The 13513-nt window shown below is 39.2% G+C and overlaps 2 protein-coding genes across 8 annotated transcripts; both read left to right on the top strand.

The window, feature by feature from the left end:
• Positions 1–1106: 1106 nt before the first annotated feature.
• LOC120786446 (transcription termination factor 1, mitochondrial) lies at positions 1107–4156 on the top strand. 5 transcript variants are annotated; one of them, XM_040121897.1, is made up of 2 exons: positions 1107–1204; positions 2243–4156. In XM_040121897.1, the coding sequence occupies exon 2, from the start codon at positions 2293–2295 to the stop codon at positions 3451–3453; it is 1161 nt and encodes a 386-aa protein (XP_039977831.1). In that variant the 5' UTR covers positions 1107–1204; positions 2243–2292; the 3' UTR covers positions 3454–4156. The 5 variants fall into 5 exon arrangements, with proteins under 5 accessions (XP_039977831.1, XP_039977832.1, XP_039977833.1 ...); XM_040121898.1 differs by having other exon boundaries at positions 1120–1451; XM_040121899.1 differs by having other exon boundaries at positions 1120–1455; positions 2273–4156.
• A 243-nt stretch (positions 4157–4399) lies between these two features.
• dus3l (dihydrouridine synthase 3-like (S. cerevisiae)) lies at positions 4400–12447 on the top strand. 3 transcript variants are annotated; one of them, XM_040121894.1, is made up of 16 exons: positions 4400–4489; positions 5255–5365; positions 5744–6011; positions 6093–6444; positions 6757–6833; positions 6963–7058; positions 7268–7309; positions 7528–7680; positions 7845–7961; positions 8818–8883; positions 9141–9251; positions 9933–10029; positions 10249–10324; positions 10947–11135; positions 11929–12057; positions 12167–12447. In XM_040121894.1, exons 2-16 carry the CDS (start codon positions 5289–5291, stop codon positions 12237–12239), a joined length of 1923 nt encoding a protein of 640 aa, XP_039977828.1. In that variant the 5' UTR covers positions 4400–4489; positions 5255–5288; the 3' UTR covers positions 12240–12447. The 3 variants fall into 3 exon arrangements, with proteins under 3 accessions (XP_039977828.1, XP_039977827.1, XP_039977826.1); XM_040121893.1 differs by having other exon boundaries at positions 4400–4527; XM_040121892.1 differs by having other exon boundaries at positions 4400–4725.
• The last annotated feature ends 1066 nt before the right edge of the window (positions 12448–13513 follow it).

Genomic DNA, 13513 nt, shown 5'->3' with positions numbered 1-13513 from the left:
TTGAGTGCCCATGGAAGCAGTAATGATTTGCTCTACAATAATAATTATTAAACAAGGCAGCAGCATAGGCCATAAGAGTTTCTCCCTATCACATCAATATGCAAATACAGTCAAAAGTGCTTTGAGTGCAAGTGTGAGAAAAGTGGAACTGGGCGTGTAAATGGAAAATAAACTGCTTCCTGTTGATGGCTGAGACAAAATAAAATTGAGACTCTTTTCAGCCTGCCATGTAGGAAGCTGTTCTGACTAATACACAACGCTCACTTCAATCTTACAGCAGTAGAGTGAAAGCTTATTTGCATAACGAAGATATCATTGTTCTGTGTTAAAATATTCATAAGTGGTGGGACTCATCAGTAAAGAGAGGCAATTGACCAGTCGGTTTCTCAGTGCCATGCTGTGAGCCACAAACAGATGGTGAACTATCTCATGGGCATACAAGAACCTCAGCTGTGTCTCTGACACCAAATTGAGTACGGATGCCTTTAACCCACAGTCCATACTCTAAAACTCAGTGTTTTTTTCTATTATCATGCAAAACATTAAACTTACCAGGCATCGAAATACAACTATGAATGGACTGAGAAAAAAAAACAATGCACTCTGAGGGGCTTTGTTAGTGACTGGATAGCCTTCTTATTTACAGTGTACAGTGCAAATTAGCAATGCATTTATACAGAGCTGTAGATAACATTGAAAACACAGAGGTCATGACCTTTATATTGTTTCTGGGAATTTTTTTTTTTTTTTTAATGTGAACTCCTCACATACTGATACCGAAAGCTAAAATCCTGCTTACAAGACTGCAACCTCTGTGTTTTGTACCTCGTCACTGTGATGCACTGACCTAAATGGAGATAACAGCATTATTGTGGCCAGTGTCAAAAGTAACCTATCGATCCAAACAGCGTGTTGTTCCAAATTGTTTCTGATTATACCATAAACGTATGGTTACTTTACAATCTCATGTGTGCATCCTATGACGGGTAGGGAGTCCCTTTGCTTCCATCTAGTGGATGAAAGTGAACTCCCTTTTAACTCCAAAACGCTAGATGGCGCTAATTACCAAAGATCTTCACGTTGGGGCTTTTCTCAAAGGACCAAATCTGAAGTTTCACATTTCCGCTCTGCTTGGGACATGCCTGTCACAAAATACCCGCCTCGCCAGCCTTCAGGCAGCCGCATAGAGATATAGCTATGTATGGTATGTGCTTTAGGGTTTGTTTGATTTTCTGCAAGAGGGCAAAGGCTTTAGGCGCCGGTAAATTGATAATAACTGGTACCCGGTAGAAGATGTTAACGGTTCAGGCTGTCTGGTTGGCCGGAACTTTACACTCGGTCAGTGCTAGAGATGCCCAGCGGATCAATATCGCAGGTAACGCTGTCGATGCGCCGGAAGGCGACTTCTCTGCGGCCTGCCCGAGAGACCTCCCGTCGACGTCAGTCGCCCTGTAGGTAATGAATAACGAGCACGACCGGTCCTGTGTCGGGTTGAACCTCAGGTATGCTCGCCAAACTTTCTTTCAAAGTAAACTGGAGCTGGTAGTGGGACTTAATGGCGGGACGTTTCGAGCCCGGATTTCATATCAGCGCTTGAAGTGGTGGCAAGAACTGCAGTTTTGAGGCGCTATCCTCGACAACTTTTCAATATGTGCTTCGTTATCTGGCACTTTTTTTGCTCCGTTACATTTATCTGACAAATGTAGTCTTGAGATACAAAGTTCACATACAAAGGTCTGATCAACAATTCAAATATATATATTTTTATTATTGGTGGTTAAAATTAGCTCCAACTCAAACAAACTGCAACATTAAAATGCTGCAGACATGCGGATGCATCAATACTTAATCCAATAATTAACATATATAACTTACATTAAAAAAAAATATATATATAACCCTCTGACTCTCAGTAAAGCACATTATACTGATAGTATTTGTTTTTTGTTTTACTTTAGAAAATTATAATTTCGACTTGTAATAGAGGATTTTTATAGTGTGGTATGAGGTTTTATTTAAAGAATCTGTAAAGGTTAAAGATCTGAGTACCAGCACTGCAACGCTTGATCATAGCTAAGTAAATGACACTGTCAAAGACGTCCTCATTATTACCAGTTAGTTACATGTAAAACCAGCACTGTTTATGACCAAGTGCCTACGATAACTTGAGTTCTTTTGCTGCTTTGCCTCGACCTCTGTTATTATTAAGCTAAATATGCCATGATTATTTATCTTCTTCTAGCTCCACTGACACTGGCGGTTGATGTTGCAGTGTAGCCGTCCTCATTGAAAATGGCAGCGGTACCTGGAGTGAGGGCTTTCCTCAGCCTCCGTCGATCAGGGACATTGCAACACAGTTTTGGGCTCATTAAAGTACAGTTGAGATCAACGTGCCTTCCCAGGAGGCTTTGCAGTGCTCCTACAAAAAGTAACGAGCCAAAGCTGCCGGTGAACCCAGAGAACGAATCTCTGCTGGAGAACCTGAATCTCATGGGAGTTGATGTGAAGATGGCACGCCAGCGTCAGCCGGGGGTGCTTCGTAAAGCTTTCACCAACGAGCAGGGCCTCGCTCAGTTTCTGCAAGGCAAAGGTGCCAGCCGCAAAGTAATCGCCAGCATCATATCCCGTTATCCCCGTGCTATCACCCGCTCAATTGAACACTTGGAACAGCGCTGGGAGCTGTGGAGAAACATCTTCAAGACGGATGCAGAAATTGTGACCATCCTGGATCGCTCACCTGAGTCTTTCTTCCGGTCCAGTGATAATGGGAACTTGGAGAAGAACATAGCTTTTCTGACCTCGCTGGGACTGAACACCAAAGATCTCCACCGACTGCTGACCACAGCGCCGCGGACATTCTCCAACAGTTTAGAGCTCAACAGGCAGATGGTGGAGTTTCTGGAAGACATCTGTGCAGAGCTTGGTGGGAAAAATCCAGAGCAGTTTGTCAAAGTTGTCATATCCAGAAACCTTTACATTCTCATCCGAAGCACAAAAAGAGTCAAGACCAACATTGATAACCTGAGAGCCTCTCTTAAGCTGAGTGATTCAGAGCTGCTGGCACTTTTGCAGGGCCCTGGGGCAGAAATTCTGGACCTTTCAAATGAGTATCTGAAAAAGAATTTTAACAGCCTTCAGCAGAAGATGGCTTCTCTTGGCTGTCGGAAAGTTGACATAAAAAAACTGATCATTAGCTATCCGATGGTTCTGTACATTGGGCCAGACACATTGAGCTGTAAACTTGACTGTCTCCTGAAAGGAGGAATCACAATGAAGCAGATACTTGAGAAGCCCAAGGTTTTGGACTACAGCACACAGAACATTACAGGGCGACTAGAGGAGCTGCAGAGAGTGGGATATGACTTCCAGAAGAATGGCATCAACATCCTGGACTCCAGCCGAAAGCGGTTTGTTGCAAAGATAGAAAAACTTGCTGCCACACCAGATGACTGAATGTAGTTGCTTGTAATGTTAGACAGTGTTAGAGGCTGTTTTTACCTGAACTTGGCTTCAGGATAGTCATGTCTTCTGCTTTAAACATTTATTCATTCGTCATGACAAATATGATTTCTGACTTCACTGATGTCTCTTTCATAATATTTCAATATACTCTGCGACTAACTTCATTATCTGTTAATCTGCCAATAAAGTTTTGTGATTAATTGTTTGGTCTCTAAAATCTCAGAAAATAGTGCACATGACGATCACAACTTCCTAAAGCCCATGGTGGCATCTTCAAATTTCTGGTTTTGCCAACCAACTGTCCAAAGACTGAAGATACTCAGTTTACCGTCACATAAAATAAAGAAAGCAGCAAATCTTCACAATTTAAAAGCTGGTAGTTGTGAATGTTTGGCTTTTTTGAAAAATGACTTAAATGATTAATCAAGTATCAAATTTCCATTGACTCATTAATTAATTGACTATTAAGTGTTTCCGCTATAATATTGAGTATTTATTGACAAGAATGGTATTTTTGAAACATTGACAGCTGTTAAGAAATTCCGTCCCCCTTAATATGCACATGCATTAATGTAAGATTTTTTTTTTTCTTGTTCAAATTGTTGTAAATGACTCTGCATTTTAGAGAACTGAATTCATGTGAAGATGCAATCTTGAAATAAAGGTGATGTCCGGACAAGGGCATAACATCTGACTACATGTTTCATTCATCGTTCCTGTTCTTTTTATGAGCTAATATAAACATGTAGTTACTAGTATGAGGTATTGTTATGTTTTTTTTTTAGAAATATAGAAGATGGATCTGTACCATTTTGAAAGTGAAACAGATAACAGGGATAATCTGATGCTATTCCATCCATTTGAGTACAGACCTCCATTAAAATTATTTAATAGTTTAATCCAAATATATAGTAACATGCACTGTATTCTACGGAACCAATGTTCGCAGGCCAGTTCACCACGGACCTCGCCTAATAGCTGCACAACCGCTTCCTCGCGCTGCCGTATTGCTGCTGTGCACGTCAGGGTGAGAAGCATAAGTGCAGTCCAAGCGAACTTTATTCGGTTAGTTTTTTTTTTTTTCTTGACAAGACTTTTAAACAGCATTAAATTTCAGTATTTGTTGTTCAGGATGTCGCAAGCCTCAACAGCCACCCGTTAGCTGTTAGCTTGTTAGCAGGGTCAGGATTATTCAGTTAACTTGACTGTTGTAGCAAAATATATCACGATAGCAGTTTACCCTGACAACCTTAGAATTAACAGGTAAGTAACTCGGCCAATACAGCCAACTTATACGGAATTTAAATGGAGTATAAGTAAGATTAAGTCAGTTTTAATATAAAGCACAGTCAACAGAATAAGACACATGATGCAGCCGGATTACACAATAGTCTTATGTTTATGTTTTTTGTCTTTTACTAATCTATTGATATTTGTCTATGATTTATTTTATTTTATTTTTCACCTGCCTGTTTCTGCGTAATAGTCATATGTTAATTTTTATTTATCTATGTTCAGCTTTATTGCCCTTGTTTTTGCTGTATGTTCATGTGTATCTTGCTGAACATCGTTATTGATACTGTGTGTTAGTACACTGAGCCAAATTCCTTGTATGCACAACATACTTGGCCAATAAAGTTGATTCTGATTATAAAATACCTACGGCGTTACCTGAGAATATGCTGGGTAATTGTGTGTGAACCATATTCGCAGCTCAGAATCACGGGATGATTATTATCGCCATGCTGCATTTTGATCTGTAGTAACTGGCCGATGTATCCATATGTTTCAGAGGAAGGACTGGGGAAAAGGCTGTGACGGGCGTGATGGAAAAAGCGGCAGAGGACACCGGTCAGAAGAGGACAGATGTGGCTGTAAAGGGTGAAGCTGCCATCAGACCAGAGTAAGCAACTTGCCTTTTGTGGCACCCACAAGAATCAATCTGAGTCGAAGAGTTGAAACTGGTGGAAATTATTTAAGACATTAGGTGTGAGGTGTTTTCTAAAGTGTGTCTGTGTTGGTGGCAGAATCTAAATTCAGACAGATGACTTGACAATAATCCTACAGCTGACAAAACACTAGTTAAGCATCATGACTTGACTGTCATTGTGGGAGAGTAGTGTCCGTCAAGTATCCTTTTGTCTCTTTTCCATTGTGAACACACAGAAATTACAAATTTGCTTAGAATTAGTATGTAGTACAAAACTGGGACACAACTACTTTATTCAAGTATGAAACAGCATGATGATTACATTTCTTCTTCCTCTTCTTCTCGCGGCAGATTCCTAACGTCCAAAGAAAAATTCCATGGGTTTATAGACTCTGAGTGGCAGGGCTCAAAAGGAGAAAAGGCCAGTGATAACGACCCAGTTGAGGAGACAAAGGAGACCTGTGTGGAACCTGAAGCTAAAAAGCTCAAACTGGACCCTGAGGAAAGGACTAAGGCGGGAAAACCAGATGGTAAACGCCTTCGAGGACAAAATAAGTCAAGGCCACACACTAAGCCTACCGCCTATGATGAAAAACGGCTGTGTCTCTCAGTCATTCAGGTATGCAGCTTTAATTGACCATTGACATACACTACTTTTCGATCACTATGTCAGCTGTCATGACCTCTCTTATCCACTTAGGTCAATCGGGAATGTCCCTTTGGAGACAAATGCCACTTTCATCATGACGTCTCTGAGTACATGGCATCTAAGCCTGCTGACATCGGAGAGAGCTGCTACCTCTATGACACATTTGGAAAGTGTGCTTATGGTCTCTCCTGCCGCTTTGCCAAGGCGCACACTACACCTGACTTCAAAACCATGGAGAACACAGATCTAGTGAAGGCTTATGAAGCCAGGAACCCGGTGAAGAACAGCTTGAGTAAAGACCTCCAGAATCGTCTGAGGAAGCATTTGGTGGCCTTCAAAAAGTCAGCAGAGTACCTGAAAACACTTTCCAACAACAGAGAGAAAAAAGAACAACAAGGGAACAGTAAGAGGACTCAAGTGGATTTAGATGGATTTACTTGAGTAAATTACACTTTTCTGCTTCCTCTTAAGAATGAAGCTGTCAGTCATGTTCTTCTCTGAAACTTGTGAATCTGTGAAGTGGTTCAAAATTATACTGACAGTTAGAGAAGTGCAGCAATTAGCAGTGAAAATGAAGTGTGTCTGAACTAATTTAGATTCCAAATACTCTGTATTTTCAACACAGACATATTTAATAAAAGAAGCCATGTACAAAATGTGAAATATTTAATTGATTTGAATTTGGTTTAATAATTCAGTTCTTTGAAACACCCAGGTGAAGCTTGTACAGCTGAAGTACCTGCAGATCCAACAGGAGGGGAGCAGATTGTGTCCACTGAAGCAGAAACACAGGTACAATCTTCTACTCAGAGCACCACCTCTCATGCTCAGTCTTGTCAGTCAGCTGATGAAGGAATATGTAGAGTGTTACATAGTGCTTTGCAACTATTCTTACATGTTTTTGTTCTTCTTTGTGACAAGCTGCAGTCCAGCTCAGATAAACAGCCTCCAGTGAAGACTGTTGGTCCACTGACTGATGCAGATGTCATCAAGTTGCGCCCATGTGAAAAGAAACAGGTACATCTCAGCCAACTATCTCCCTTCCAAAAATATATTTTCGTAAAGTAGTTCAGTGACTGATTTTGAATAACAATATCATGTTAGATTTTTTCTTGCTACATAAATGTACAAAGTAATAAAAGCCAACTGATACTGCGAAAGAAAACTTCTGAACTAGTAGTGTGGATCATGGATAAGGGGTATGTTTTTGTATTTCTATGTTGAAGGTGGACTTTCAAGACAAGCTCTACCTTGCTCCCCTAACAACTGTAAGTACTACTGAAATGAATTGAATACTGAAGTTTGTGTTGATTTATTGAAATGATTCAAAACTGTGTCATCTTACAATAATTGTCTAATTTTCTTAAGTATTTGTTTTTATATATAAATTAAAAACAAACAATTTAGATAGACAACTAAGAGAACAAGTTATATTAAATTAAAGCCCATAAATGGACTGACTAAATGCTTCCCTCTCTTTCCTTAGTGTGGAAATCTGCCTTTCCGACGCGTGTGCAAGCGCTTTGGTGCAGACATCACCTGTGGGGAGATGGCCATGTGCACAAACCTGCTCCAAGGGCAGCAGTCAGAGTGGGCCCTCCTCAAGAGGCACGAAAGTGAAGATCTTTTCGGCGTCCAGGTGAGGTCATCGTAGAAGACGTTAAAACTATTCAGGCCTTCCTCAAAGTTGTTGAATGACTGCTCATGCTTGTGGACTTTGGCAGTGTCTCTTTTTCTGTGAACAGAATTTTTTGTGTGAGAGTGAAGATTGCATCGGTTCTGAAGTCCAAATTGTGTCTCCAGGTGGAGGGCTGCTTCCCCGATACCATGACAAGATGTGCGGAGCTCATCAACAACAACACTGATGTAGACTTTGTGGACATCAACTCTGGATGTCCCATCGATCTTGTCTACAAGAAGGTAAACCCTTGTCTAACCAGGTTAGCCCAGTCAGATTTATGGACAGTTCCAGTTTTCCATCCCTGCAGTGTAAATTTTTGGAACTTTACACACATGAGCCACAGTGTGAGAGATTTTCAATTCAATTTTGCCAAACATTTCTGGCCTATTTAGTTTCATATACAGTATATCTAAACCACATACAAAGACTTCTAATTTGGTTTTGGTTACCATGGGCAAAAGGATGACAATCATGCTCTGTAATGTTGTATCAAACGCTATTATCAGGCCGTGAACTTTTATATTTGGAAGGAATTTCCTTTTGCATATTAATGCTAACCTTTTGATCAATAACTAGTGTCATCTGTGGTTACATTAGGACCCACTTTAAAGCTTAAGATCAGCACCTTTTTTTTTTTTTTATCCAAAGCAGAAGCTTCAAATGTTCCTCAAGAACCAATGGGAGATACATCAAATACAATAAAACCATGTTTTCCTACAGTGGTTGAGACAGAATCAGTGAACAGAATTGATAAGCATGTATAGACGTTGCAAAAATTTGGCCAACCTTGGACAAATCCCCTTTTTTTTTTTTTTTTTTTTTTTTTGAAGTGAAAAGAAGTTAACTCCTGCAGCAAAACAGATATTAAACAGTAACTGTTCTTTAAATGTTAATGCATTGTTACTTTAACTTAAGTAAATAAGGGTGGCCGGTTAAGGTGAACAAACATGGTACCATGATGAGTGTGAGCTCAGCTGTGTTTTTGTCTTTTATGATACAGTATGAAAAGCACAGACACCACCATTTGCCAAGAAATATGAAACATCAGCACGACGCTCGGTGACAGATGGTGTTTGTTTGCTTTTCCTTCATCAGGGCGGAGGCTGCGGCTTGATGACACGCACCAGAAAGTTTGAACAGATAGTCAAGGGAATGAACTATGTAAGTGTCTACTTTACCTAGTGTAAAGAATTATATTTACAGTGAAGGTTTTCTTATGCTGTTGGCTAATGAGGGGAGTTTTTTGGCGGTTACAACAGCCAAAGCACATACATCAAGTAATTATTCAAAACAAATGGTAAATATAACTCTACCATGAAAAGAATGTGTTTCCTTGGTTTGGATTATATGTACGGCAGCTCTACTAAAATTTTTTAAAGTTAAAGGCTGAATGAAAACATGAGGTTTTCTTCCTGAAGGTCCTTGATGTCCCCTTAACAGTCAAGATCCGCACTGGTGTTCAGGAGAAGAGCAACATAGCACACAAACTCATCCCCGAGCTGAAAAATTGGGGCGTCTCCATGATCACAGTAAGTGTTTTATTAGCAGAAGCATTAATAAATGTGAAACATTATTGCAGCTGCAAACCGAGAGATGGGTTTGAGCAGTGTACCTATCCACCACATGTGTTGAAAATCATATTTAATACAGTCAAGGCATAAGTGTAGGAAAACATGAAAACAATAGAAGTCAAATGGAGTCTCATTTCAAGTTGTGTCTTGTAAGTGCTTCGGGGCTGGGCACCTTTTGGTGCATGGCACTTGAATAAAAAATACTGAATTATTCATTCATGTAGCTATAAATCCCCCTTATTCTTCGACATACTGTTGTGTTCTGCGTTTTAATGGCTCATCCTAAAGTCAGCTATATACTGAAGCATACCGTTGGATCAATTTCAACTTAATTTCAAATATGAACAAATTAGAGCAAAATTTAAAATGTCATGTTAGAGAACACTTGATATGATTGTTTTTCTTGGATGTGTTCACATTTTTCATTTTGTTTGACTCATACTGACATTTTTGACATACTGACAGTAATTCCTCTCTGAGATTTTTCTCCAAGTACCTTGTCTGTTTTCTTTAATCAGTCATGCATAAAAAATTTTTCTTCTCCTTTGTCTGTGATATTTTTATATCTGCAAATGAATAAAGTATGGTGACAGCTTCAATTTTTGATGATACAGAGCCGATGCTGTCTTTTTCTTAAAGTTGCACGGCCGATCCAGAGAGCAGCGCTACACTAAGTTAGCTGACTGGGACTATATCACCACCTGCTCCAAGCTGGCTAGTCCTGTCCCACTTTTTGGTACGTGGATTTGTAAAAATTGCAACAGCATAGAGTACTGATGAGGGAAAATAAGTTAATAAGTTAATACTAGCAAAAACAAGTCCCTCTACTGTGTTTAAAAAAAAAAAGTTATTTAATTATTAAATCTCACGGTTGTAAAATCATGCACAGGCCACAGAAAAACAATTCATTGCTGGTGATGAGGTGAACTGAAGTGACCTGATTTTAATGTTCCAGGAAATGGAGACATTCTGTCCTATGAAGATGCTGTGAAAGCGAGAGAGACTGGAGTATCTGGTATTATGATTGCAAGGTACGCAGTGTAGATAACATAATGGAAACACCGTAGAATCATATAATTTGAAAGTTTTCAGTATGGTCTACAGCCACCCTCAGCATTCAGGATAACAGCGTCATATTTGGATACAGTCTTTTTGAGTGAAAAAGGAAATACATTTTAATTTAGCAATAAGCTCCATTTTGCAAACACCTTTATGCTTTCCAGGTGCAGTTTGTCATTTGTTGTCTTGAGTTTTGGCTCCATTCACCTAAACACAACTTCTGTCACTGATGTGACTCAAGTTCAAGCATAAATTTGTTTTTACTTCATTGTAACCGATTGTGAGTTTAAATTACTTTAATACACAAACATGGAAATTGTCAGACCCCTAAATGCTTACTGTTTACTGCCTTCAATATAGCTTTTACGTGTAATTGTGATTTAGTTATTATATGTGGTGTTTCCGTTATTTTGTCTACCCCCTATGTATTTTCTCTGATGCATCATTAGCAGTGCGTTTCTTGTGCTTTCTTACTTTTACAGTTAGGAAGAGGATAGGAAATCCATACAGAATCCCGTCTAGAGGATTTACTCCTTGTTACAGAGCCCAGTTATCTTTGTGGTGAACTTGAACTTGAGTTTTTTGTCTCTTCAGGGGCGCTCTCATTAAGCCGTGGATCTTCACCGAGATAAAGGAGAGCAGACACTGGGACATCTCGTCAAGTGAGCGACTGGACATCCTCAGGGATTTCACCAACTTTGGTCTGGAGCACTGGGGCTCTGACACCCGAGGTGTGGAGAAGACCCGCACCTTCATGCTGGAGTGGCTCTCCTTCATGTGCAGGTGGGCACCACTTGAACATATTGTATTGCTTCAACTATAAACAAGCAGTATTCATTACTGTTTTTTATGTGCTGTTAAAATAGAGTATTTAAATAGCAGGCCCACAGTTAGTCATGGTGTTTTAAAAGTCATACCATTAAACTGTGGGGACATTTGATACCTATAAAGTGTGTTTGACAGACAATGATTTTTGATATTTCTTTTTCTGCATCACATTATGTTGCCGTGGATGCATTTACAGTGAGCGAAGGGCAGAGGATTGTACTTGAACAAATTATGTTTAAGAATGAAAGGGAGAAAGGGCCAAATAGGACATAAATAAAAACTTTTCTAAAGATTTAAAGCTACACGAAGGGACTACATATGCATGTGGCAGCAAGATTTAACTGAAAATAAAATACTACCCTGTTTACAGTAGACAGACCTGGTAGGACTGAAATAGAACATAATGGAGGTAGTTTTTATTTATCTCAGAAGTCTCAGTTTATCGGTTTTTGTGGCGAAAAAGTGTACTTAGCTACACTTTTCTGCCACACCGCAATTTCATTTGCAATTCAATCTGTGGGGTCTCTGAAAAGGAAGATGGGATGCTCTTCTGTCACAGCTCCACTTTGTGAATTAGACCACAAGGTGTGTTATTTGTCGTGTAACCTAAGTCCTGAACTGTAACAACAAAACCATCAAATATATTCTGGTTATACACACTGAATACTAACTGTAAAGTGGACTGGAGAGAAATTAAAGATTATGTTTCTGTTTCCGCTTCCATCCTCTTTCTCTCTCTCTCTCTCAGATACATTCCCGTGGGCCTGTTGGAGCGAGTGCCTCAGAAAATCAATGAGCGACCCCCGTACTTCATGGGCAGAAACTACCTGGAGTCACTGATGGCCAGTCAAAACGTTGGGGACTGGGTCAGGATAAGGTGAGCAGAAAACCCTTTTAAAGAACACCATTCAACATCAAGCTGCCTTACGAACAGAGAAGAGTTAAATTAATGCATTTTATAACTTTTTACCCTGTACCTCCTCCAGTGAAATGCTCCTTGGACCTGTACCGAAGAATTTCAACTTTTTGCCCAAACATAAAGCCAACGCCTACAAGTGATTTTCTTTTTGTCTGACCACTAAAAACACATCCAGGTTTTTTATTTGTTTGTCTTTTATTGGCTAAGACAGTGTTAAAGAAAGAAAATCTATTGTGCTTTAAATGATAAAGACTGTTTCATAGTACATTTATTTGACCTGTGATGAAGTTGTGGAATACATGGGTGTTTGTGTACTTGACATATGCAATAAAGTCTTTGGCCACACAAGATGTTTCCATTTTTCAACTGGTTGAAGAGAGAGGGTGAGATTTATGATCTGTCATTATGGAATAACTTTATAAATGACCCGAAGATCCAATAATAATCCCGTGAGGCTGTGTAAAATAAATACATATGTTGTTTGTTTTTTTCAATTAGTGTGGAAAAGAGAGCTGAGTTTACTTATTGTGTTGTGATATGAAATTGAGTCACTGGAAATAATTCAACAACTGTATGAGGTCATGCAAAACATCTCTATGAAGCTCTTAATATGCTCTAACACAAAGAGGCATTTATTCTACTTTGAGAGATTTTAGAAGGCGGTAGAACTATAGTGTTTAATGTTCTCTCCAACAACATCTACATACATGAAGACAACAAAATGATAATTATGGTGTGATTTTAAAGCTGTTAAATCTTAACCTCTAAAATGATGGAAATCTACAGTTAAATTTTTATAATTCACAATTACTGTCAGAGAAACAGACTCAGCCATAATTTCTACTTTTTACTAAGACAATAATGTTCAGTTTTGATTGATGCTGTCAGAAAAGTATTAATTTAACCATATGTTAATTACCGAGGTTGTAGTTTACAGTGGTGCTGAATTGGCCTATTTTATACTGAGAGGTTTTTGTACTGTTTTGCCCAACCCAATTTAGGAAGAATGTTAAAAACCCATTTCAATATGATGCGTCTCAGTACAACACCACTACTTACTATGACCTCAACAATGAACCTTTTAACAAAAACGGAGCATCATAAGCTTGGTGAAGTTAGAATATGTTGCTGAGCTGTTGCACTGAGTTGCATTAGAGCCTATAGGTGTACCTAATAAAGTGGCTAGGGAGTGTGTGTTTCGGTTATACTTCAGAATAGGCATCTATTTTCAAGTTTTCAAAAAGTGTCCAAAAATGTATTTGCACATACTGTATGCCTAAGACGTTCAAGTCGAATTTGTATTTTATGCGTTTAGGCCGGAAAAATTGATATACAAGATAAAAAATGTCATACATAATAAAAATTCTGGTCACTTCATTCGGAAACATGACATCGAACTCCCCGTTTTTTGCCC

This window comes from Xiphias gladius, chromosome 24 (genome assembly GCF_016859285.1).
Source record: "Xiphias gladius isolate SHS-SW01 ecotype Sanya breed wild chromosome 24, ASM1685928v1, whole genome shotgun sequence".
Taxonomy (NCBI): Eukaryota; Metazoa; Chordata; class Actinopteri; order Istiophoriformes; family Xiphiidae; genus Xiphias; species Xiphias gladius.
This window is presented reverse-complemented; position numbering and strand designations above follow the sequence as displayed.

Bases quoted from the DNA above. Each gene is read 5' to 3' on its own strand.
- LOC120786446 (XM_040121897.1), top strand. From the start codon at position 2,293: ATGGCAGCGGTACCTGGAGTGAGGGCTTTCCTCAGCCTCCGTCGATCA.
- dus3l (XM_040121894.1), top strand. From the start codon at position 5,289: ATGGAAAAAGCGGCAGAGGACACCGGTCAGAAGAGGACAGATGTGGCT. The intron at 7,059-7,267 runs GTACATCTCAGC...TCTATGTTGAAG, and splicing joins GCCCATGTGAAAAGAAACAG to GTGGACTTTCAAGACAAGCT. The intron at 11,136-11,928 runs GTGGGCACCACT...TCTCTCTCTCAG, and splicing joins TGGCTCTCCTTCATGTGCAG to ATACATTCCCGTGGGCCTGT.